Here is a 22,934-nt window from a genome sequence, read left to right as displayed (position 1 = left end):
AAGGCAGAGGTGTGGAGTTGTCCCAGTGGCAGAGGCCCCTGTCCCCAGCACTGGTCCTGTGGCCCCCCTGGACCTTCCTGGGGCAGGCAGCTCCCATACCTGCCAGCAGCCCTTGAGGGCAGGGGGCAGCAGGGTGGCAGGCAGGGCAGGCTCTAGCACTCTTTCTGTCGCATGCGCAACTCGTGGCGACGCAGGTGGTTGTAGAGGGACTGCACATAGGTGAAGACGCACTTGGAGTCCGGCTTCTTCCCCATGATCATCATGTCTTCTACCTCCACCAGGGGCACACAGTCCACCAGCGTCCTGCAGAGATGCAGCCCTCAGCATGGCCCTGGGCGGGCTGCCCTGCTGTGGGGGCTGGGATGGAGGACCCATGCCGCCCAGGGCCTGCCAGCACTGGGCACTGCTGCCCTCAGCTCCTGCCTGCCCCTCTGTACCCACAGTCCGGCTGCTCCTGGCACTGGGAAGAGTGTGCTGCCTGCAACAGGAGCTGCCGGCCCCACCTTGGCGCCCTGTTGCTCTCTGTTCCAGCTTTTGGTGCTGGCAGTCACCCCCTGCTCAGGCTGTGCCCACCCTCCTCCTCCTCCAGCTGATGCTGGGGCATTGTAGGGAAGAGACCTGCCTGCCCACAGGTGTCTGTGCTGTGCCCCTACCCCAAATGCCACTGGCTGGTCCAGGGAAAGGTAGGGGGCTCCTGGTCACATATTGCCCATCACTCCTGGCCCTGCTCTTCGGCCTCCTGTCAGCTCTGCCAGCCCAGTTCCTGCTCTCATTCTGAACTGGAGCCTGGTGCAGGAGCTTAGAGCTCAGTGCTGGCCCATGCCTACCACGTCCTAGCCCAGGCCCCAGTGCTGTGCTGCTCCAGCAGCTGCCAGCCTTGGGGTGGTCCTAGCAGAGCAGCCATAGCTGTCCCCCAACCCCCACAGCCTCTGGGCTCTGCCACTGCCCCTTCACTGGGGTGGCAGCCCTGCCCTCACTCTGCCCGCACAACCCACCTGGCCTGGGCCATCTCTCTCCCCAGGCTAGTGCTGCCTAGCACAGTTGGGGTAGTCACTGCAACAGCCAAGCAGGGCACAGAGGGGAACTGGCCACCTCTGTCCTCTCCCCTTTCTGCTGGAGGCTAGGCTGGAGCCACTGCTGCCACCACCCCACCCTGCCCGTGTCCCTGCACCCCTGCCAGGCAGTACAGCAGGTGCCAACACCCACCAGGGGACTGACAGTGCCAGAACACCCCAGCCTGCTGCTGCCAGTAACGGCCAACATAGTCATGAGCGCCCAGGGCAGGGCTGCGCTGGCACCTGGGGGGCCGTTTGGTACGAGCTGGCAGACCCCACTGATACCAGGGCCAGCCTAGCTGCTCTGGCGCCAGTGCCACCCTCCAGCAGGGGCTCTGCCCCAATGACATGGTGCACTGGGTAGCTCTGTGGACAAGGAGCATCTGAACCCCAAGCTGCCACCCACCAGCACAACACCCCCAAGCCCTCTCCCCAGGCTGCAGTAACCCCCCTGCATGCCTCAGCCCCCCAGCACAGCCCAGCCCAACCCCCTGGGCTGGCACCATCACAGCCAAGGAAGGACACCCAGCTGGTGCAGGCCCCCTGGGGAGCAGCAGGGCCAAGGAGAGCCACCCAGCCCAGGGCTTTGCTGGGACCCTGCTCCTGCACCCCACAGCCCCTAGCTCTCCCATGGGGCCTCTGCTGTGCTGGAGTCAATGCAGCCATGGAGGCAATGGGCTCCAACCCCACAGCCTGGCCAACACTGGCCTCACCTTGTGATTCGGCCACCCTGGGGAGGTGGGGAGGCACAATCAGGGCCTTGGGAAAGCCCCTGCCTGAGCTCCAGAGGCCCCCTGCTACTGCCAGCCCTGGCTCAGGGGGTGATGGCAAAGCAACACCAGTGCAGGAGACCAGCTCTGCCCTTATAAAGCCATTGTTTAGGCCTTGGTGTGCTGGTGCTGTGCAAAGCCTGGGGGAGCAGCGGCTCCAGCACGAGCTGGGATGCCCCTGAAGACAGGCACAAACACTGCAAGACGAGGCAGGACCCAAGCCTTGACTCACATTTTCCAGACTCCCCACTCTTGCCCATATATGAGCAGGCAACACCTCGCAGGCAGGGCACCATTGCCCATGACTGGCCCTGCAGCAGCTGCAGCTCCCCCCCAGCCAGCGCCAGCAGCCCCCACGCACCCCAGGGTGGGTGGAAGGAGGCAGCAAGTGCAAGCAGTGATGCTAGGGCATCCCGGGGGGGGGGGTTCACCCACACCCAGGAAGCACTGCTTGGGCTTGTGCTGCTACAGAGCATCCAGAGCGGTGTCCCCAGCAGCTAATCCCCTGGGTCAGGCTCAGCCAGCAGGGAGGGAAGAGCTGCGGCAGCTCCATTCCCGCTAGCACCATCCCTGTGGCTGGAAAGCCAATAGCCCCCCAGGGTGACAGAGTTCCCCCCTCCCCAAGTCCCCAGGGGTGCTATTCTGGAAGGCCAGAGGCCAGCCAGCTGCCTCCACCCCTCTCCTGACCACAGCTTGGCCCTGCGGGCCAACACTACCAGGACTTGCCCCTCACCCACCAGCATCCCCCAGCCTCTTCCCCAGCCACAGCGGCCGCTCCCTGGCCCCTCAGCCAAGTGGTGGCAGTGGAGCACGGGCAGGAATTTGGAGGGGAAGGTTCTCACCATCGCTCCCGGGGGGGTGAAAATGGGCTACGACTTTTTGGTTTTTACCAGCCCCTTCTGGACCAGGCAGCGATAGAATTCCTGAATGTATGTGTACACACACTTCCAATCTGGCTCGCGCATCCGGACCATGTCCTCCACGTCCAGCAACTGCGGACAGTCCGCGTGCTTCCTGGGGGCAGGGAGAGAGAGGGGCAAGCCAGTGACCGCAGCCCAGTCAGGGAGGGGAGGAAGAGAGAAAACAAGAGACACAGATCAATGCAGTTCCCATCCCACCCCCGCAGGCAGATGCTGCTCTGCTCTCACATGCTCTGGGGATGCACGATGCAGGGGCAGGAGGGCTCCGGGCACCGCTGCGTCAAGGCCATTCAGTGAGATTTGGAGGGGCACAAGCAAGGGAGGGGGAGGGTGGGTGAGCAGCGTGGAGAGGCGTGAGGTCCAGAGGGAAGGACAGACGGAGGCAGAGGAGGAGGAGTGAGGTGTTCTGGCACGCTGGGTGCTCGGGGAGCAGGTTCCAGAGCGGAGCAGCGCTCTATATAGGCCCTATATAGACCAGCCAGGAGGATGCAGGGAGGCGAGCCCAGCCCTCCTGCCCAGCTCCGCTTGGAACTGCACGGCACAGCCCTGGTGCAGGAAGCTCGGGAGAAGACGCTCACAAGAGCTGGAGGAGGAGGAAGGACGAGAGGCCACCTGGCTTCCAGGCTGGAGAGATTGATGGCTCTCTCAAGTCCACGCACCGGTTCCCCAATTAAGGCAAAAAGTCCATTAACATGAGCGCCAAGAGCCAGGCACGCGGCCCCCTTCTCGCTCTACTGAACAGCACTGTGGCACCCAGGGAACTCACAGGAGCTCCCAGCTCACGCCACCGCCCTGGGCACCAGCTGGGATGGGACCCCTACCCACCTGGCCCTGCCCTTGGGCAGGGTACTGGAGGGGAGGAGGAGTGGGTGGGAGAGAGACAGAAGGAAGGAGAGAGGGGCTGGCTGCTGGACACGCTCCCGTCTCTCAGCACCCAGGAAAATCAGAAGCAAAAGGGGAAGGGAAAAGACTGGAGAAGCTGCGATGGTGGTTTAGCCCCTACAACCGTGAAAGGAGGCACCTGGCACAGACAAATCCTGCTCCCCAGGGGCTGCGGTCCCACAGCTGGCACCCCAGGATGAGATGTACTGCCTACGGCTGGGTGGGCTTGGGGCGCAGCTGCCCTGCCTTTGGGTCCTCTGCCCCACACCCAAGAAGCACAGACCCCCATGCCCACCCTTGCCACGCCAGACTGGGCTGCGCTGGCCTCTCGTGGCTCTGTCCACACAGACACTGCTTTCCCCACCAGTGTCCAAACCTTGTTGCATAATATGGGGGGAGCGATGCTGACAGGCACCCACCTCCAGCACCATTGGCCCTGCCTGTGTCCCTCCCTGCCCCAGGCAGTGAGTGGGAGAGCTGCCCCAAGCCACCCCAAGCCCATGTGATGGCACGAGAGCTACGTACTCTGCAGAGGAGAAGGCCACCTCAAAGTTGTGGCGGCGGTTCTGGGGAGTCAGCTGGCTGTAGTCAAACGCCTCAGGGAAGAAGTTGTGGACCAAGGCGCAGAAGGCCATGCCATCGCTCCAGCTGGACGAGAAGTTCTGGATGTCCACATGCTGCAAGGGCAGGAGAGTTACCAAGGGGCCGAGCGACCGGCCCTGGGGCGGACAGAGGAGGTGGCACTCACCTCGTAGCCCCGGGTCTTGGCTCTGCACCAGTCCAGCAACATCTGCTTGATGCTGTTGGCATTGGGCACGCCGAAGCTGGAGGAGCGCTGCACAGTGGTGCGTGCCGTCGTGGGGTTCAGTGAGCTACACAGATGTGGGGTGTTATCCACATGGCACTTGCCACCCAGCCAGCCTGCCCCTGGCCCAACCTCACCTCCCGCCCTCCTTCTGCAGCTTCTCCATCATAGCCTTGCGAGCCTGCAAGGCCGATGTCTTGGGCAGGCTCTGAGCTTTCATCAACTCCTTCTTCTTCTCAGCCTGGCGCCGCTCCAGCGTGGCCAGGCTGCTCTGCCTGGAGGCACTCTCGTCTTCACGGTCGAAGATGCTGGGAGAGAGACAGATGAAGCTAAAGGGGCCATGGGCAGCCCAAGGAAGGGCACGTGGTGGCCTCAGCCCATTGCCAGCCCTGGAGCTTTAGAGACCTCCACGTCACTGGGACATTAGAGAGCTGGCTTAAGGTCCCTGGCTGGCAGACACATCTCCATGCCCACGGAGGGACCCATGGGGACCACTGGAGAAAGTGAGCATGCCCCAAGGACCAGGAGGCTTTGGGGACATCCCTGCACAGGAACACCACTGGGCAGAAAGGGTTTGTGCAAGCAGACAGCTGACAGGGACTGCTTGGGGCTGGCCCCAGGGAGACACCACCTCTCACCTGCCCATCTTCTTGGAAGAGGAGCTGTAGGATGATTTGGTTTGAACGAATGTGCTGTTGCCATCTGCAGAGAGGAAGAGGGAGGCCTTGGGCAGGAGCTGAGGGAAGCAGTGCCAGGCAGGTGGGGTGCTCTGCCCACTCCACAGGCAGGGATAGCTTGGCAGTGGAAATGCCCCTGGGGTTATGCCCAGAGAATGCTGCAGGGAAAGGGCAGCAAAAGCTCTTACTGTCTGATCTCTTCACATAACTCGACTCCATGGTTGTGGTACAGGAGGTCTTGGTGCCATCACCTGCAGGGAGCAAGGCAACAGGGGATCAGCTGGGGCCAGGGGCAGTGGCACCCACAGACACCCACTACTGCGAAGCACCCTTGCAGCCCTGTAGTGCAACAGGGAGAAGTCCCAGGTGGCAGAGCCATGGCCAGGACAGGCAGAAGGGGGACAGACGGCACGTGCCTCCCAGGCAGAGCAAAGAGGCCAGTGTGAAGGAGCAGGGAGCTGGAGCATTCCTCAGCCCCCTGCAGCGACTCTTGGCTTGAGCCACCCAGGGACTGGGACAGCAGAACTATAGTGGATAGGAGACAGGCCCAAGGTGCACACAAGTCCTCTGCCACCCTGACAGGGTGGAGGATCAGGTGGGAAGTCACCAGAGCAGATCCCTTAAAGATCCCCAGCAAGGCTCTCGGCAAGCCAGAGGAGATGCAGCAAAACTCAGCCCTGAACCACGATCCTGCTCCCAGCATGGTCAAGCCAGACCCAGGACAAGTGTCGAGAGTGGCAGCGAGAAGCTGCAATGGCACAGCACCAGGAAAGACTCTGCACGGCCTCCTGAAGGGCCGGCACACCGACTGTGCTGGGCAAGCAAGCCCTGCACCCTGCCAGCCCAGCCCATACTAGACTGGACGAGACGCTCAGTCTTGGTGACGGTGCTGCGTGCCGAGCCATCAGCCGACTGGGTGCTCTGTGTGGTGGTGGTCTCCGTGGCATGGCCGGCCCTCCCTGCCGTAGCCTGGCTCCTGGTCTCCTGTAGCCGCTGGTCCCTCTCCTTCTCCCGCTGGTCTGCAAATGCATGTGGGAGACAGCGTCAGCAGCAAGACACAGAGGTGGTGGGCATGGTCCCCGCCACACCAGGGGTCCTGCCACCTACTGCCAGTCCAGAACCGGCTCATGGGAAGGACAATGTCCTCAGCCTGGCACAGCCAGGGGTGCAACAGAAGACCCAATGTGCCCTCCTGCTTCACCGGATGGCCCCATTCCAGCCCCCTGCCGGCTCCACCTGCAATGCCACTGCCAGAGCCCCAGCACCTGCGGGGGCCACTGTCCTCAAGTACCTCGCTTGCGCTGGCGCAGCTCCCGCATAGCGTTTCGGATTAGTCGCCGCTCCTCAAAGTCCGTCGTCTGATCCAGCTGCAGGAGGTGGAGGTCAGCATCACCCCTCTGCCACCAGCTCAGGGTCCCTTCGCCTTTCCCCAGGAGCCTGGTGGCAGAGGAGGTACCATCTTGTCCAGAACATCCTCATCCTCAATCCTGTTCAGCTCCTCGACATTCAGCTTGCTCCTTGTCTCCAGCTCCCTCACTTGGACCTTCTCCATGCCGTTGCGCAGCTCTTGCTCCAGCCTCAGTGCCTGGGGCTCCTCCACCGCTTCCGGCTCCATCTACAATGACAGCACCATGACTGAGCCCCCACCAGCTCAGCCACCTCCACACCTCTGCTGCTCATCGCCCCACTTGTCCAGTGCCATGGGCAGCGGGGACCCTGGAGAAGACATGCCATGTGTGGTGTAAGAGCTCACAGCTAGTGGGACGCCGCAGGTATCCACAGTGACCAAGGCAGGCAGGGGAGTGCAACATGCCCCTGCTGTGGCACACCCTGCCCCAGGAGGGCCTGGCAGTCTCTGACCTGCTCCCGGTCTGGCTGCCAAAATGTCCCTAAATGTTCCCCACTCCCCATCACCACAGGCTACTGGGAGCCTCCAGCAGGCAGGGGCTGCCTGGGTACTCCAGGCTGGGCAGTGCCTGGTGCCCAGCAGTGGACAAGGTGCTGGCAAGGCCAGCGCATGCCCTTAGCAGCACAAGGGATTTCCAGGGAATTAAGGGACTTAGCGGAGAGAAGAGCTTGTGTAGGAGATCAAGAGCCTCCCTTGCATCCCTGCTCAGGATCTAGGCCAGCCTGGCCCCTGCCAGAGAAAAGCCAGGACACCAAGTCCTTTTCAGCACGACCCCCCAGCAATGCGCAGCAGGCTGTGGGCCAGGCCCAGAATAGGGCAGGGAGGCAGTAGAAAGGAAGTACCAGCATGGGGCTGGAACAGCCCCACTGCACACCTGGCCCCATCCTGTGTCCCACTGCCCCAGCCCAGCACCTGGCCCATGGCAAAGCCACCAGTGGGAGGTGACGCTGGCTGTGTATGCTCATGCTACCACCTGTGCCTTGCCACTGCTGTGTGTGGGCAGGGGCAGGTCAGCTGCCTGCAGCCTGCCCACCTGGCCGGCATGCCAGTAATGCAGAGCAGGCAGGTGCTGTTTGCCCCCCACAGCAGCAAGCCTGAATGGTGGCAGATCCCAGTGACGCTGCATCACCTGTGCACTGCAGCCATGGTCCTACCTCATGCCAGGGGCTTCACCTTGACTCCAAAAAACCCCAGGGCTGCCAGGAGCCCTGCAAGCGGGTGCCACCCTCCTGCCCCCCCGCCAGGCTGCCGTGGGGCAGGGCTGCCCGCACTCACGCCGCTGTTGCTCCAGGAGAGGTGCAGGGCCGATTGCTGGCACATGCTGGAGAAAGCAGGTGGATGGGCCACGGGGCTGCTGGGCTCCTTGGTGCCCTCAAAGTGGGCACAAGGGTCCTGTGCTTCCAGAAAGAGGGTGCTGAGGTCCTTCCTGGGGGGCTCCTGCGACCCCAGCTGCAGCATCAGCAGGTCAAGGCGGTGGCCTAGGCGCGCCAGCTCTGCCCGCAGCTCCAGGTGCTCCTCCTCCAGCACCTGCAGTGCCCGCGCCAGGGGCTGCACCTGCCGCAGCGCCCGCTCCAGCTGCCCCTCCACAGCCCCCCGGAAAGCCCCCAGCTCCCTCCGCAGCTCTGCCAGCTCGGCCACCCCGGCCTGCGCCAGCCCCTCCAGGCTGACTCCTGGCATAGCAGCAGTGCTAGTGCAAGCAGGCACTGTGGCAAGCCCCGCTCAGCTGTCCTCTGCCCTTTATAGGGGCGCCAGGGGCACCGCCCCCGGCTGGAGACCAGCCCAGCACAGCTCTGTGTCTGCTGGGCTATTCTTGTCGCAGCAGCCGGGGGTCCTGCACAGGGGTGCCGAGGCAGGCGTGCCAAGGCAGGTGCTGACACTTGACAGCATTTCCAGCCCCGGGACCAGGTGGCTCTGCAAGGGGGAGCACTGCCGAGTGGCCCCCCCACCCTGGGTGGCTGCCAGTGCCCTCGACACCAGGCTGGGGGACTATGGGGCAGAGGCGGTAAGGTAGAGCCCCCATGCAGGATCAGCCCTAGACCATTGACATGCTGGGTGTGCTCCATGGCTGGGGACTGCCCACACGCCCTTTCACCCCAGTGCCCTCTTGTTCCTGGCCAGCGATATCTTCAGTCCCAGGCTGGTACTGGTGTGAGAGCTTCAGCAACCAGCTGTGATTTTTGGGGGCCCCTGTCCCCCATTGCTGCCTGAAAAATGCCCGAGGGGGAGCAGGTCCCTGCACAATGGGCACAGGTGGCACCCCACCAGTGAGAGGACACACCGTAGTGTCTACTTGTCCCCAGATCCCCACACCCCACTGGTCCCTCTGACCGAGCCCTACCTGGCAGGGCTGCCAGCACTGCTGCTGCCTCCTCCTCCTCCTCCTCCCTGCCAGCTGGGAGCACACCTGGAGGCCATGTCTCCCGCCAGGCAGCCAATGGGTCCCGAGCCCCCCACCCCGCTAGGCAGCGCTGCTAATACCTTAATGAGAGCTGACAGGGTGCGCGGACCAAGCCTGCCCAAGCTCAGTGGCTGCCTCTGCAGGCAGCAAGCTGCCCACAGGCTAGTGCAGGCAACACTTGAGGGCAGTCCTGCCAGGCTGTGGGCACTGCCTGCTTCATGCTGGTGAGGGCTGAGCCAAGGAGTGAGCCAGCCAGTGGTGCCATGGCCAGCAGCAGTACTGTGCTCACAGAAGCAGCCGGGCAAGCACAGGACCATGAGCGAGGCAGCGCCGCACTTAACATCATGGCTCCTGCCAAGGCTGCGTGCGCCTCACATTACCCTAAATGGCCAGGAGCAGATAAAAGCACTCAGAGGGCTGTGCATGTGGGGCTGCGTCCTGTGCGCACTCACCCCTACCGCCCCCAGCGCCCACGGGGACTGTGTCCTGCTCACCCCCTCAAAACAGAGCAGAGAAGTGCTTTTTTTTTTTTTTTTTCCCCCCCAGTGGCACTCAAGAATCCCTTCTGTGCCAAGCAGGTTGGGGCTGCTGCTCTACTGTTGGCTTCGGATTGCAAAGCAGGAGGAGGCAGGACCCCAGCCCACAGCTCCAGGCTGGGTCAGAGACCCTCAGGGAACGCCCCCCAGGAAGCCTCCCCAGCGCCATGGCCAAGGTCCATTCCCAGGAAGGCAGACAGAGGAGTGGGTGACGATGGGTTTTTCCCTGAGGTGCTGCCACCCTAAAAGGTGTTTAAAACAGAGACACCCAAGAAAGGCTCCCAGCCCACCTCCCCCCAACGCCACCAAGTGTCTGTGTACACAGTGGCACAGTCCAGGGTGCAGGGGGCTCATGTGGCTGGGGCTGTGGGTCCACATGCAGACCCCAGGGTCTCTTTGTGGGGAAAAAAAACAAAACAAAAACAGCCAGAGCTTCTGGACTGTGCTGCCAGCACCAAACCGTCTGCTCTGGTCACTGGTCCCCACCCCAAGCCCAGGACCCCTAGGCCATGCCCAAGTGGGGCACAGCCCCATTGCACCCAAGACCCTATGGGCACTCACCTTGGTGACATTGCTGTTGACGCTGCTGATGCTGCAGATGCTGCTGCCACTGCTGGGGACAGCGGTGATGCGGATGGGGGTGCTCCGTAGCCCCAGGGTCACCTCTGCAAGGGGAGGGAGAGGCACACCGGGTTTGCCCCAGCCCAGCAAGCTCAGCCCCATACCTGGGGAATGGCTCTGACCAGGCTGCCTGGCTGTCACATGCATCCTGCCTCAGCAGTAGGCACTGAGCTCTGGGACAGGAGAAGGGCTGTGGCAACAGCCAAGGAACAGGGAAGCCAGGCCCTCCTCCCCAAGGAAGGGCACTTTCTGCAGTGCTCCAGCTGGAGCCAAGACACCCTGGCACAAGGGACAGCCCCATAGGCATCCCAAGCCAGCCACGTCTGTGAGCAGGCAGGGCTGGATCAGATCAGACACCCCACAGCAATGGGGATGGGACGGAGCAGAACAGCATGGACCAACAGGTCAGTGGGGTCAGATCATGAACATGGGGCAAAGGATGGGGCAGGGGGGTTGGGGAAGGACTTGGGGCACGAATGTGGCAGGACGGTGGGGATGGGGACAGGTTGCGGGGCCAGATGGCCTCCCAGTCCCGAGATGCCCATAGCAGGCTGAGCATCCCGGCCAAAGGGTGAGGGCTGACAGGCACAGTCCTGCCCATTGCCTCTGCTCTTCTGGCAGAGCCCACGCTCAGCCTCTGGGCCGCCAGCAGCAAAATGCCACTGCTGCTGCTGACGTGTCCCATCAGTGCCTGCCTGGCCTACCACTACCCACCTGCCCATTGCTGCCCACCAGCCTGCTGGTTTCCACCTGCTCACTGGTGCCCACCACCCTGTCAGTGCCCAACAGCCCACTGGCACCCATTTGCTCCACTGCCCGACTGCACATATCACCCCACCAGGAGCACTGTCCCACAGTGCTTACGGCCCTGCCAGCACCTACCTACCTGCTGGCACCCATATGGCCCCCATGGTGCCCACCTCCCTGACAGGTGCCCACCATTTCCAGTCCCACCTCCCTGAAAGATGCCCACTCATGCCCATCATCCCTACGGCACCGAGCTGCCACACTGCCCATCTTCCCCATCCTATCTTCACAATAGGTGCCCTCTGTCCATGTTGTCCATCTTCCCCACCCAGTCTCCCCACTGACACCACCTGCCTGCATCTTCCCCATCCCCCCAACGGGTGCCCCTGCCCGGTGCCCACCTGCCCGTTGGCTGCCGGGGGCCGCCACGACACGGGGCGCGAGGGGCCGCACACGCCCATCCTTGATCTCGATGGTGAAGTAGGTCTTCATGCCGTCGAGGCTGAGGCTGGAGCCGGCAGGGACTGGGGCCGGGCGCTGCTCTGTGCCTCCTACGCCACCGCCCCGCGCGTTTTGAGCGGGCCCCGGCGGGGCCGTGCGGGGCCCCCGCTGCCATTGGCCGGGCCCGGCCCGCCCCCCCGCGCCTCCCGCCCCCGCCGGGCCGCCCGCTGCCGCGCTGGGGGCCGGGCCCGGGCCCGCCGGGGTGAAGCGCTGGGCACGCTCCCGCACCGAGGCGGCCCGCGACGGCGGCCCGGCGGGGCTCGGCTCTGCAGGGGACAGGCGCAGTGGGGTCACCGGGGCTGCAACGACCCACGGGTGTCCCCGCCATGCATGCTGCACCTCCCTCCCTGGCCCCGCATGATGCATGCAGCCCCCCGGGATGCCCTGCCACGCATGCATGCAGGTCCCCCACCCCGGGGTGCCCCACCTTGCATGCTGCCCCTCAGGGTGCCCACACGATGCATGCTGCCCCCCAGGGTGCCCACCACACATAAAATCCCTCTGGATGCCCTGCCACACATGCTGCCTTCCCTCCCTGCCCGACACCCCCTCCCCCCCGCCCCGGCATTGCCTGCAGCCCTTCAAAGCTTCTGCCCCACTACTTCTGCTGAGGCCTGGCTGTTCATGCACATGGGTGGGGAGGGATGGATGCTGGGCAGGGGGGCAAGAAAGCAGGTGGGCAGCCAGCAGCCAGCCTGGAGCATCCTGCAGCATCCTGCCACCAGAGCTCCATGCCTGCCCAGATTCCGCCGTGGACCTCCTGCCACTGGGAAGCAGAGAGGAGGCAGCCACCACTGGGACCTTACCCATGCGGCCAGCTGGGCGCAGCGAGGAGGGCACTTGCTCCCACCGGTGAGTGTTCAGGCTGGCCAGGGCCCCTGCTACATCCTGGGTGGGTACTGCCACTTGAGAAGGGACAGGCCAGATATGCAAGGAACAGGACAAGGGGAGTAGAGGGTGAGCACGGCACAGGGTGCTGTTGCCATCCCTGCTCCACCCCCAACCCGCCCCCCCAAGTACAGCACACTGGGGTCTCCCTCCCTGTCACCCCCCACTCCCCAGAGCATAGTGCCAAAATCCACCAGCACTCACAGGCTGCCCTGTGCCCGAAGCAACTGGCTCTGCCCTGCAGCCCCAAACCACACCACAGAGGAAGGCAAGGCAGAGACTGGGTACCTGTGCCCTGGCAGGGCAGTGAGTGGTACCTGGGGTCTGTGCCAGGAGATTGGGATCACCCCTGCACTCGCTAGGCCCTGGCATAGCAGGGCCAGCCCAGCATCACGTCTAGAGTGGAGGACAAGGGGGCCCAGTGGCTCAGCCCCACCCAGGGAGCACCCAGGGTGCAGGCAGGCACCAAATAGGCAGTGCTCTGGCCTGGGGCTGGAGTTGCTGATGCCCAAGTGAGTGCCTTTCCCCCGCACCCAGGTTTGGGACCCAGCTGGGCCAGCAAGCGTGGCCCTGGGGGGGCGGGTCAGGGCCAGCCAGCACATGGCTCCTGGCCTTATTGGGACAAAGAATGCAAAAGGCCGGAGTTTGCTGCCGGCACGATTCCCTTTCATGGCCCTGCTGCTGCCCAGCCTGGAGCTGAGGGACTGGTAAACAGCCTGCCTGGCACCCTGCTCCCCCAGCACCCAGCTGGGGCAGGCACCGCCACCACACAGCCAGGCAGCAAATGGTCATCAGCTGGGGATGGCCCTTGGCCTGGCCACATCCTGCCCTCACATTCCTGCCCCAGCCTGCATGGATTTAAGTCACATCCCCAGGGCTGATGCCCTTCCCTGCACAGCTGGGATGCGTGTGCTGCCAGGGCAGGGGTCAGTGGGGGGTCCACACCCCCAGGGCTCCCTCACCACGGGGCTGCACTTACCCACTGGCAGTTCTCCATGCCTCCTGGCTGGCCCCAACACATGGCCATGCACCCTGACACCAAGCTGCAGGAAGGGAAAGGGGCAAAGCTGGCGGAGCCACATGCACACCCCCACACCATCAAACTGCCTTCACCCACGGGACCACCATACCCTGGCAAAGAGAGCAGCAGTGGCCCCAGCCCATGTCGCCAATTCTGTACCTTGCTGCCTCGGCTGCCAGCACTAGGCTGGCCCAGAGGGGGCTGCTCCACCTGGTGACTTTGGCCCCCACCAGGCTCCTGGGCGGCAGCAGGGCTCCCTGGGCTCCCTTCCTTCCCCTTGGGCTGGGCACCACCCAGGGCACACGGCTCTTCCCGCTCCGGCTCCTCGTCACCATATTCAGGCTCTGGACTGGGCTCTGGGGCCGGTTGCAGGTCCAGGAGCACGAGGGTCCCCGAGACCACAGCTATGGGAGAGAAAAGAGGCTCTGCATGGGGGAAGCCTGCTCCCACAGCCCCACCAGGTGCCCAGCTCCCCTGTTTGTACCTTTGAGAGATGCCATACTGCCCTCTCCATCTGCCCGCCCATGCCTGCAGCTGGCCCTGGTGCTGCTCTGGCCCCAGGCACACACCTGGACAGGGCTTTGCTACCAGCATTCGCAGGGACTCACCCTGGGCACTGGGTTTCTGAGGGTCTCCCGCCTGCCGGCTGCATAGCTCCTGCATCCCAGCTGGGACATGCTCCTGCTCCACCGTGTCATCTTGCTCATGGGCCTGGGGAGAGCAGGGGGTGAAAGCAGGGCCAGCCCTCCTCCGGTCTCTGACTGGGTCACCCTGTCCCATCCCTGCTACCCATCCAAGGACATGCCGCAGGCTATGACCTCTTCCCATGCCACCCAGGTCCCTGCCTGCACGCTGCCGGGGATGGACAAGCAACAGGGGGCTGGCAGGTGGACAAGAGTCCCCACACCCTGCTGCCTCCACCAGGCAGGGAAGGGGACCCTGTGTCTACAGAAGGGGGGGTCCAAACCCTGCATACCCCTGGCACTCCTCTGCATGGGGCTGGTAAGTACCAGGGCACAGAGCAAGGAGCTGGCTCTTGGGTCCCTCTGTGGCCTCTGCCATGAGTACACCAGCCTTGTCCAGCATGGATGCCAGGAGGTGGAAGGACAGCCCCTGCCCAGCACCCCTGTCCCCTCTTGCCATGCAGCCCAGGCACCCTAGGGCTCCATGAGGCAGGGAGCCCCCAGTTTTGCATCACCCTGCCCCTGTCCATAGCACCAGCAGCTCTGTTCAGCAAATGATAGGATACTCTGGGTGCAGGACCACACACTCGCATCGGAGCGGCAAGGACACGCAGGTGACAGGTGCATACCTGACACACACCTAAGCTGGGCCAGCGTGTCCTGGTGTCACCAGCCAGGGCAGAGTCCTAGCTGTGCCAGTGCCTCTAGAAGCACCGTGGGCTCCAGGTGCTGACATGACTCAAGGGTGGGGGGAGGTGGAGAGGGGCCCACACTCCAAGGGGGCACAGGGGAACCAGGACCCAAACCCAGGTGCCACTGCAGCTGACATTTAAGGGAAATGGCCTCAGGTTTGGAGTAATCAGCTGGACAGAGTGGGACAGCCCTGCCAGCTGCTCAGGAGATGTCCCACCATGGCCAGGACAGGGGGCAGTGTGCCAGCACATCCAGATGGGGAAGGCAGAGAGTGCTGAAAGGTGGCACAGGACCACAACCTCTTGCCACAGCCTCAGGGCAGGTAGAGGGGAAAGCTGGGCTGAACAGAGGCAGATGCAGGGATCCCAGCCTTCCCACTCAGCTGTGGTTATAAGCACCACTTCTCCTTTCCCCACCCTCTACCTCAAAGGGCAACTCCACATGGTGTCTCTGCAGGGACCTCCTACCGCCATGAGAGCCATAGTCCCCTGCAGGGTCACCACTGCTGGGCAGGAAACCCAGGCTTGCACCAATTCCTTCCTGCCCACCAGCCCATCTGTTCCCCAGACAGACAGACCCCACCATAGCTGGTGAGCACCAGCCTCACTCCAGAGTGAGCCCCAGACCCTCGAGGGCCAGCAGGAACGACCAGCGTATGGGGAAGAAGACAGGAGGATTAAGGTTTCTGCCTGTGCAAGGAGACTGATGCAGGCAGCTGCCACAGGCAGGACAAGCAGCTGTCGCCTCCAAAGAGCACCGTCCCTGCAGAGCCACAGTGGGGAGGGGTGCACCAAGCACACTGAGGGGTCCTGCAGACCCCTCGCCTGCAGCACTCATGCCCAGACTGCATCCTCAGGGAGAAGCCCAGGGGCACCCAGGCCTGAGCCCCCAGCCTTAGCTCACCACTGCTGGGAGCATGCTGGCACAGCCCAGCCAGGTACCCCATGTCTCCAGAGACCTCAGCTCCACCTGCCCCGGTCCCCTCAGGTGGGCAAGCTTGGCATGTCCAGGGGTTTGTACCCCAGGCAGGCTGGCACAGGAGCCCAAGGGAAGGGTGAGGTCTTTGGTGGTCCTGTCCCACCAGCATCACCCTGTGCACTCACCACTGAGCCTTCAGGCTCCCGGGCAGGGGGCTGCTCTGCAGCCCCCCCACAGCCACTGTCCTCCGGCCCAGCTAGCGGTGGCTGCTCTGCATCATCCTGCTGGCTGCTCTCCTGACTCGTGGCTGCAGCCAGGGGCTCAGTGCTGCCCTTGCCATGGTTCTCCCTACTCCCAGCCAGGGCTGGCAGCTTGGTATCTCCCCTCTGGCTGCTCTTCCTGCTCCTAGCTGGTGTTTCAGCATCATCCCTCTGGCTGCTTTTCGCATCCCCAGGCAAAGCACGGGGCTCGCTGCTGTCCTTCTTGCTGCTCTGCGTGTTCCCAGCCAGCGTTGCGGCTAAATGGGAGCAAAGGCAGTGTTTAGGAAGGAGCTGCCCACATCCCAGGCTCTCTGGAGTAGCCACCCTGGGACACGGGGACGGTGCCTCACCTTCGATCTCCTCGGCCCGCAACTTGCGGATGGCAGCTCGGATCAGCTTGCGCTCCTCGTACTCACCTGCTGCCCGCAGCTGCAAGAGGGAGAGACCCAGGAGAGAGGCAGGGTCACACCGGCACACAGTCAGCCCCGGCACACAGTCAGCCCCAGCACACAGTCAGCCCCAGCACACAGTCAGCCCCAGCACACAGTCACTCACCAGTTTTGTCAGCTCCTCCACGTCAGTGATGGCTTCGAGCTGCCGGGACAAGGCAGCCAGGGCCGTCTGCTGCTCCTCCTCCAGACACCGGGACCTACACAGGGGCGAGAGCAGCCAGCCAGGAGCTGCTGTGGGTGCTCGGGAGCAAAGTCCCCTTGTAGGCAGCTGACAAATTCAGGCAACGGCCCCCCACCATGTGCCAAGCTGCTTGGCACCAGGCTGCTCCCACCCTTGCACCCACCCAAATCTGTCCAAGCCACAGTGGGGCCAGCCATCGAAGCCACTGACTCCTGGTGCAGAGGCAGGGGGTGAGCAGGACCCTGGCCCCACACTGGACTCACCGTGGCCAGTTCTCCTTGTCATCCTGCCGGTGGCTGCCACGTTCTGGGCGGAAGCGCTTGGATGCCAGCGCCTCCTCATCCCGCTCCAGCTCCTGCCGCTGCAGCTCCCTAATGGCCGAGCGGATGCGGCGCCGCTCGGCCAGGTCCAGTGTTGCCTCCAGCTGGGTGTGACAGGGCAGGGCTCAGCACTGGCTCTGGCCACTGTGGCCCCCTGGCTCAGCCCCTGTGCTGCCCTCTGCCAGGCTGCCATGGGCTGCCCACATGCTATACAATGGGACTGACTGTCTGGTGGGGTGCAGGCTGCCTGGCACTGCCTGGCCAAGCGGGCACCGCCTCCACAGGGGCAGGATGCTGGGACCAGCCATGGCGAGGAGGTGCTGCCACCATGGCACCGAGACCTCCAGGCATGTGAGGGGCAAGGATACAGGGGCACATGGCACAAATGCCCATCAGTGGTCTGTGCAGTCACCAAGGGTCAGTTCTCTGCAGCCCTGTTCCCCCATGCCACCAGCACAGGGACAAACCCTCCCACCAACACCAGCCCCTCCAGCAGCAGGGGGGGGGCAGCAGAGGATCTGGTTCCCCTCCCACCCCCGTGGCCCCCAGGAGGTGCTGGCTGGGAGGGTCCCAGCACCCCACTGAGGAGGGGTCCACCCCTCAGCCTCCCTCACCCTCACCCAGCACCAGGTGATGGCAGGCAGCTCTCATAGCCAAATCAGAGCAGGATCTGTCCTAAATGAAAGTCCAACCCTCTGTATGTTGGCAGCATGGCCATGACTCACCCCCCCCAGCCCCTCCTCATGGTTGCTCCTCAGCCCACTCAGTGCCAGGACCTGGCATTGGCACCCAGAGCTGCTTCCCCTCTTCCAGATCAGGTCCACAGCCCCAGCTCTGCCACTGGGCCAAGTGCTTCGAGGGAGCCATGCAGAGCCCCCCCCAGCCCCCCATGCTGAAGGGGGAGCAGAAGGCAACTGGATCCACAGGGAAAGGCCAGCCAGGGCAGGCACAGCCCCACTGTCCCGCTGTGGGACATCAGGACCAACCCAGCACTGGGAACCCAGGAGGCAATTTCCCATGGAGCTTGTTAAAAATAAACCCCACAACCCACAGCAGCTGCTGTCCGTGTCAAGCCCCAGCACACTGGGAGCAGCTGCGGCTGCGCAACAGGACAAGAGCATCAGTCCCCTCCCTTCCAGTCCCATGGGCTACTGCCAGGCCACCCATCCAGGCTCTTCAGATTCCGCTGCACCAGGAATCCTGGTTGGTCCCTCAGCTGGACCCAGGCTGAGCAGGACTCAAGACCCTAAACCGCCACCTGCACACAGAAACCCCTCTGCACAGACCCCCTAGCAAAGCCATTGCCCTTCACACTCCCTGCTCAGGGTTTGGGGACCGGGGGGGGATATTTCCATCCCAGTGAAGCCAGCAGGCACAGAGCTGCCACGTGCCACCCCAGTGGCAGTCAAAATTGTGGTCCTCCAGTCCCTGCCAGCCTCAAGGCCCAGCCAGGAGCAGCATCCTTCCCCAGCTGGGAAGACTCTGGCAGAATGCTCAGCAGCCAAGACCACCAATCCCCAGTGCAGCTACCCTGGCCAAGCCAGCACTAAAAACGCACAAAACCTCAGGGGCAGGTGCTTGAACCTGGGGTACTCCCTCTCACACTGGCAGCCCTTACCACACCAGCTAGCAGTGCCATCCCTCCCAGCACGCTGCAGCTGGTTATTGCATGCCACAGCAGTGCGAGCACCGGCCTCTTGGCTAGAGCTGGGGCCTGCAGCCCCCCTGGGCTTATCTGGAGCTGGCACCTCCACTGGCACAAGGGCAGGGAAGTAGCTGGGAAGAGTAGGAGCCACTGTGCCGCCAGGGCAGGGGGATGTCGGGGAGGAAACCAGCCCCTCTGTCCACAGGGGCCTCCCATTTTCTGCGTGTGCTAGGCCTGCCTGCCCCAGGCAGCTGCCTGCACCCTGGGGATGTTGCCACAGGTGGGGACGCTGGCTGCCAGGACAAAGGCACCAAGATGGAACCTTTCCCTCTGCTGATACAGCAGAGACAGAGGCCACCCTGGCAGGCTGAGAAGCCCAGCTGCACTGCGCATGGGGTGGCAGCAAGGGGGTGGGGGAGCAATGGAGCCTGATCCAGCCCAAAATGAGAGGCTGGAGTCAGAGGCCCCGTGGCAAGCATGGCCCTCCCTGCAGCCATGCAAAGGCCTTGAGGACAGAAAAAATACTCCTCTGCCACACACTGGGTTATTTAGGGAAAATAAGCTGCTGGTCGTGCATGGCTTAGCCCTGACAGGATGATGGAGGGGCAGCAGTCGCAGGAGGCTGCAGTGCCAGGAAGCGGGACAGAAGTGCCATGACACAATGGGACACCAGACCCACGCACCCCAGAGCAGGGGACACCCCAGCACCTGCGTGCTGCGTGACACCCACCCACCAGCTCCAGGGTCTGCCCTGCCCAGCAGGCTCCAGCTGGGACCTGACCTGCACCTGGGTCCTGGAAGGCTTCTCCTGGTCGGAGAAACAGCAGTAGGGCAGGAGAAGGAGCCTTGTCCTAAGCCCACGTCAGCAGGGAGCCAGGGTGAGGCAAATGAGTGGCTTTGGAGGCTCCATAGCCAGTGGCAAGGGGGAGCATGCTGGAAACCACAGCTGGAGCCAGGGGGTGGGAAAGGGGCCCAAGCGTGCCTGCACAGGCAGGCCTAGGGATCAGCACATGCCAGGGCCCCACCAGCCCTGCCCAGCCAGCAGCAAATTAAAGGTTACAAGCAAACGCCTGCCTCTGCACACACACAAAGTGGCTTTGTGAAGAGTGCTGGCAAGGCACCCATGGGCTGTTTTCTTGATGATGCCCAAGTACAGTGGCGTTCAGAGACCCAGCATGGCTGGCAGCTCCTCCAGGAGGGCCATAATTAGCCCTGCATCCATCCAGCTCCCCGGAGCAGCTGAGCACAGAGCATTTGGGAGGCTGCAGCCCAGCCACAGGAGCCAGGTGCATCAAGCACCTCCTGCAGCCCCAAGCTTCGCTGTCACCTTTGGAAGGAGCCACGGAGAACATGTCTGACTCTGAGGCAGAGGAAAGCAGGAAGGACAGCTGGGTGATTAGGACATGGCAGGGATGCAATGGTCCTCAGGGCCACAGAAACCTTTCCCAGAGGCCACCAGAGGCAAGAAGGGGACCTCATGGCCATGACTTTCCTAGCTCAAGCCTGCCCTGCCTCTGCCTGCAACGGGATTTGCATCCTGCCTCTCTAATTAACAAGGCTGAGATCTCAAGGGGCTGGGAGAGGGGAGCATTCCCCAGCCCAGGGCCAGCAGACCACAGCCTGAAGCTCAGCACAGCCCTGAGTGCTCAAATAAACCCCTGCTTCCAGGCACCCAGCTGAGGGCCACCCTGCAGCAGCACCCACCCTGTTTCCCGCAGCTCCCTCCCCGGGCTCCTCCAAGCCCTCGGTCACCTTCATGCCACACCACAGGTTCATCCCAGCTGGCCTCTCTGGGTCTGGGGTACCAGCAGGCAGCAGAGGAGGGAGCCACGTAGCTGCCTGTGGGAGGGAGATGGCAGGCAGAGGCTCCCTAACAGCTCCCAGCCCAGCCAGCACAGCAACAGCCCCAGTGAGGGGGCTGCAGGGACCTGCTCACATCCCCCAGCCTCCTTTGTCCAGGACCCCAAGGGACATCACACGCTGCTGCCAAGGTCTCACTTGCTGGGAGAAAGGAAGAACAGAAGCAGCCCAGAGCTGAGGGCTGGGGAAAGCAGAGGAGCAGGGAGGAAGTAGTGGGACAGGCAGTTTTCCCTTATATGGGCTAATCCTCTTCCAGCTGAGCAGAGCCAAAACCTAACCAGAAAGAAAAATAATTCCTTCCCTGCCTCACGTCAGCTTGGAGCAGGCGTTTCCCAACGCACACCATACAGACACAGGGAGACCTGAACCACAAGCAGGGTGCTCTGGGAATGCAAGGCCCCAGCAGGTCAAAGACCAAGCCCCAGGGAGAAGCAGCACTTGTTGCATGGGTAAGATCCACCTCCCCAGGCTGGCTGGAGACCCTGCCACACCACTCCTAGGGCTCAGCCCAGAGACCTCAGCCAGGACATGGCAGAGACAGAGCACTGACAGGACAGGGAGAAACCCAGACCACACATCCCCACACCTCCAGGGCCCCCCATTGGCCCTGATGTCACCCCACAGAGGGCGGCGGGCTCCTCAACCCATGGACAACGGGTAGGTCTGCACTTTGTTACCCAGAGCAGGCTGAGGATGGCATGTCAGGAGGCTCTGGCAGGGCAGTGCAGCCCCTGTGCCAAACCCCTGCCTATGACACGGCACAGATCCTACTTCCCGCTGGTGCTATGGCACCCTGACTCTTTCCTGTTCCTGCAGACGTGCCTTCACAGCTGACTCAGTTTCCTGCTGTAACTATTCCCCAGTGCCGACCCGGGCCACCCTGCACTCAGCCCCTGGGGCACAGAGCAAATCCCCAGCCCTGAGCGTGCAGTGCCCCAGAACTGCAGGGGAGGTGGCAGGGCTACCCAAAGCTGGGCAGCACTTTGTAGGGCTTCCTGGCACAACAGCTCTGGCTGAGCAGCTCAGAGCCCAGCACCCAGAGTCCCACCTTTAGGACACACAGGCACTCATCCCCCATAAGCCCACCTGGCCCTGGCAGCCTCAAGGCCAGGGCTCCGCTCCGGCTCTTTCTCCAGGGAGAACAAATGGAGCAGGGATGCAACTCAGACATTGCTCCACCAGCTGCTGTAGGAGGGGATGCCCAGCCATGCAGGCACAGAGCCTGGGGAGCAGTGCCTGGCACCACACCAGCCCTGGGCAGCACAGGAGCAGAGACCCAGGCCAGATGGCAGCTGGCACTGGGAGAGCAGTGAGCAGGTAACTGAGCCAGCAGCAGGAAACATCCCAGGTGGGAGCCACTGGCCAAGGAGATGGAGCCAACAGACAGACATTACAGCCTGAGCGCAGGTGCGAGCAAAGGGCTAGAGTCTCTGGAGTCACTGGGGCAGGACGAGGACTTGTGCTAGAACTCACCCATACCCAGAGCTCTGACCCAGGCCAGCTCAGGCCCCTCCAGGTGCCGCTGCCCGGGACCCCCCCAAGCAGTGCTGCAGCTCCTTGCCAGCTGCCCCACTCACCCTCCAAGCTGGGGGGCAGCGGCAGCTCCACCATCTGCAGAGGCGCAGACGGGCCCATGCTATCGCTCAGCCCCTGGAGCCAGCCCGGCTGCCCGCGCCTCGGCCACCACTTCCCCTCCCTTAGCGGGGCACAAGTAGCCGGGTCACCGCCGGGCACACACCGACCAGTCGCCCCGGGAGCCGCCACAAGCGAGCAAAGGCTGCGGGTAGATGCGCGCCGTGTCCCGGGCCCTGCCCGCCGCGGGGACTCACCAGCTTCCGCAGCGCTCCCTCGTCCATGCCGAGGAGGTTCTCCTGGGACATCCTGCCTGCCTGCCTGCCCGCCCGCCCCGCCGCCGGGGCCCGCCGCCGCTGCTGCTGCTGCTGCTGCTGGCCGGGGGCTCGGCGGTGGCTGGGACAACAAAGGGCAGCCGGAGCGCGGCGCGGCGCGACGCGGCCCCGTGCTGTGCTGTGCTGCGCTGGGCTCGGCCCCACTCCACTCCACTCCACTCCACTCCACTCCACTCCGGCCCTGCCCGCCCGCGCCTCCCCGCACTGCCAGCACTGCGAGCACCGCCGCGGCCGCGCGCCAATACCCACCGCCCCGCCCCGCCCCGCAGGCCCCGCCCACGCACGCGCCCGGCGCCGCCATTGGCTCTTCGCTCCGGGCGGGACGGTCCGGACCCGCCCCTCCCCGCCTGGCTCCGCCCTGCCGCCGGAGCCGAGGGGGGGCGGGGGGGGCGGGTCCCGCTGTCTGCCCCGGCCCCGGCCCTGTGGAGCATAGCTGAGCCCCCGCGTAGTGTCCCAGGGGTCCGGGGTCCCTCCCGCCCCACATGGAGCCCCGGGGTGCTGCCCCGGGTGTCCCGCCTGCCCGCGCCGAGCAGTCACGGTGTACCCGGCCGCTTTCCTGTGGAGGAGTTCCGGCGCAAGCCTTTCGCGACAGCTTTTAGCAAACCCCCAAACGTGGGTGTAGCGCTGCCTGCAGAGCGGCCCTGCGCCCCCAACCCTTCCCGCTGACACAGAGGTGTGGGGGTGGGAGAGGGCGATCCCTGCCCTCGGTCGGCGCAGCAGAGGCTGCAGCCCAGGCCGGCTCCATCCAGGGACCCTGCAGCCTGTCCCTGCCCAGACAGGCTCTCA

The 22,934-nt window shown here is 63.9% G+C and overlaps 1 protein-coding gene across 1 annotated transcript; it reads right to left on the bottom strand.

Moving 5' to 3' along the window:
* Window positions 1–152: 152 nt before the first annotated feature.
* Window positions 153–22,133, bottom strand: SMTN (smoothelin). The gene is made up of 21 exons (XM_075718487.1): window positions 22,071–22,133; window positions 16,680–16,840; window positions 16,339–16,432; window positions 16,134–16,212; window positions 15,709–16,040; window positions 13,838–13,940; window positions 13,389–13,633; window positions 13,188–13,251; window positions 12,127–12,225; window positions 11,221–11,586; window positions 10,013–10,116; window positions 7,793–7,909; window positions 6,566–6,724; window positions 6,401–6,476; window positions 5,964–6,128; window positions 5,298–5,360; window positions 5,071–5,134; window positions 4,570–4,740; window positions 4,376–4,499; window positions 4,153–4,304; window positions 153–303 (listed from the first exon to the last, which is right to left on the bottom strand). Exons 1-21 carry the CDS (start codon window positions 22,119–22,121, stop codon window positions 153–155), a joined length of 2,940 nt encoding a protein of 979 aa, XP_075574602.1. The 5' UTR covers window positions 22,122–22,133.
* Between the last annotated feature and the right edge of the window lie 801 nt (window positions 22,134–22,934).

The sequence above is a fragment of the Pelecanus crispus genome, chromosome 11 (assembly GCF_030463565.1).
Source record: "Pelecanus crispus isolate bPelCri1 chromosome 11, bPelCri1.pri, whole genome shotgun sequence".
Lineage (NCBI taxonomy): Eukaryota > Metazoa > Chordata > Aves > Pelecaniformes > Pelecanidae > Pelecanus > Pelecanus crispus.
The sequence above is the reverse complement of the archived record's forward strand: the minus strand, read 5'-3'. Positions and strand labels throughout refer to the sequence as shown.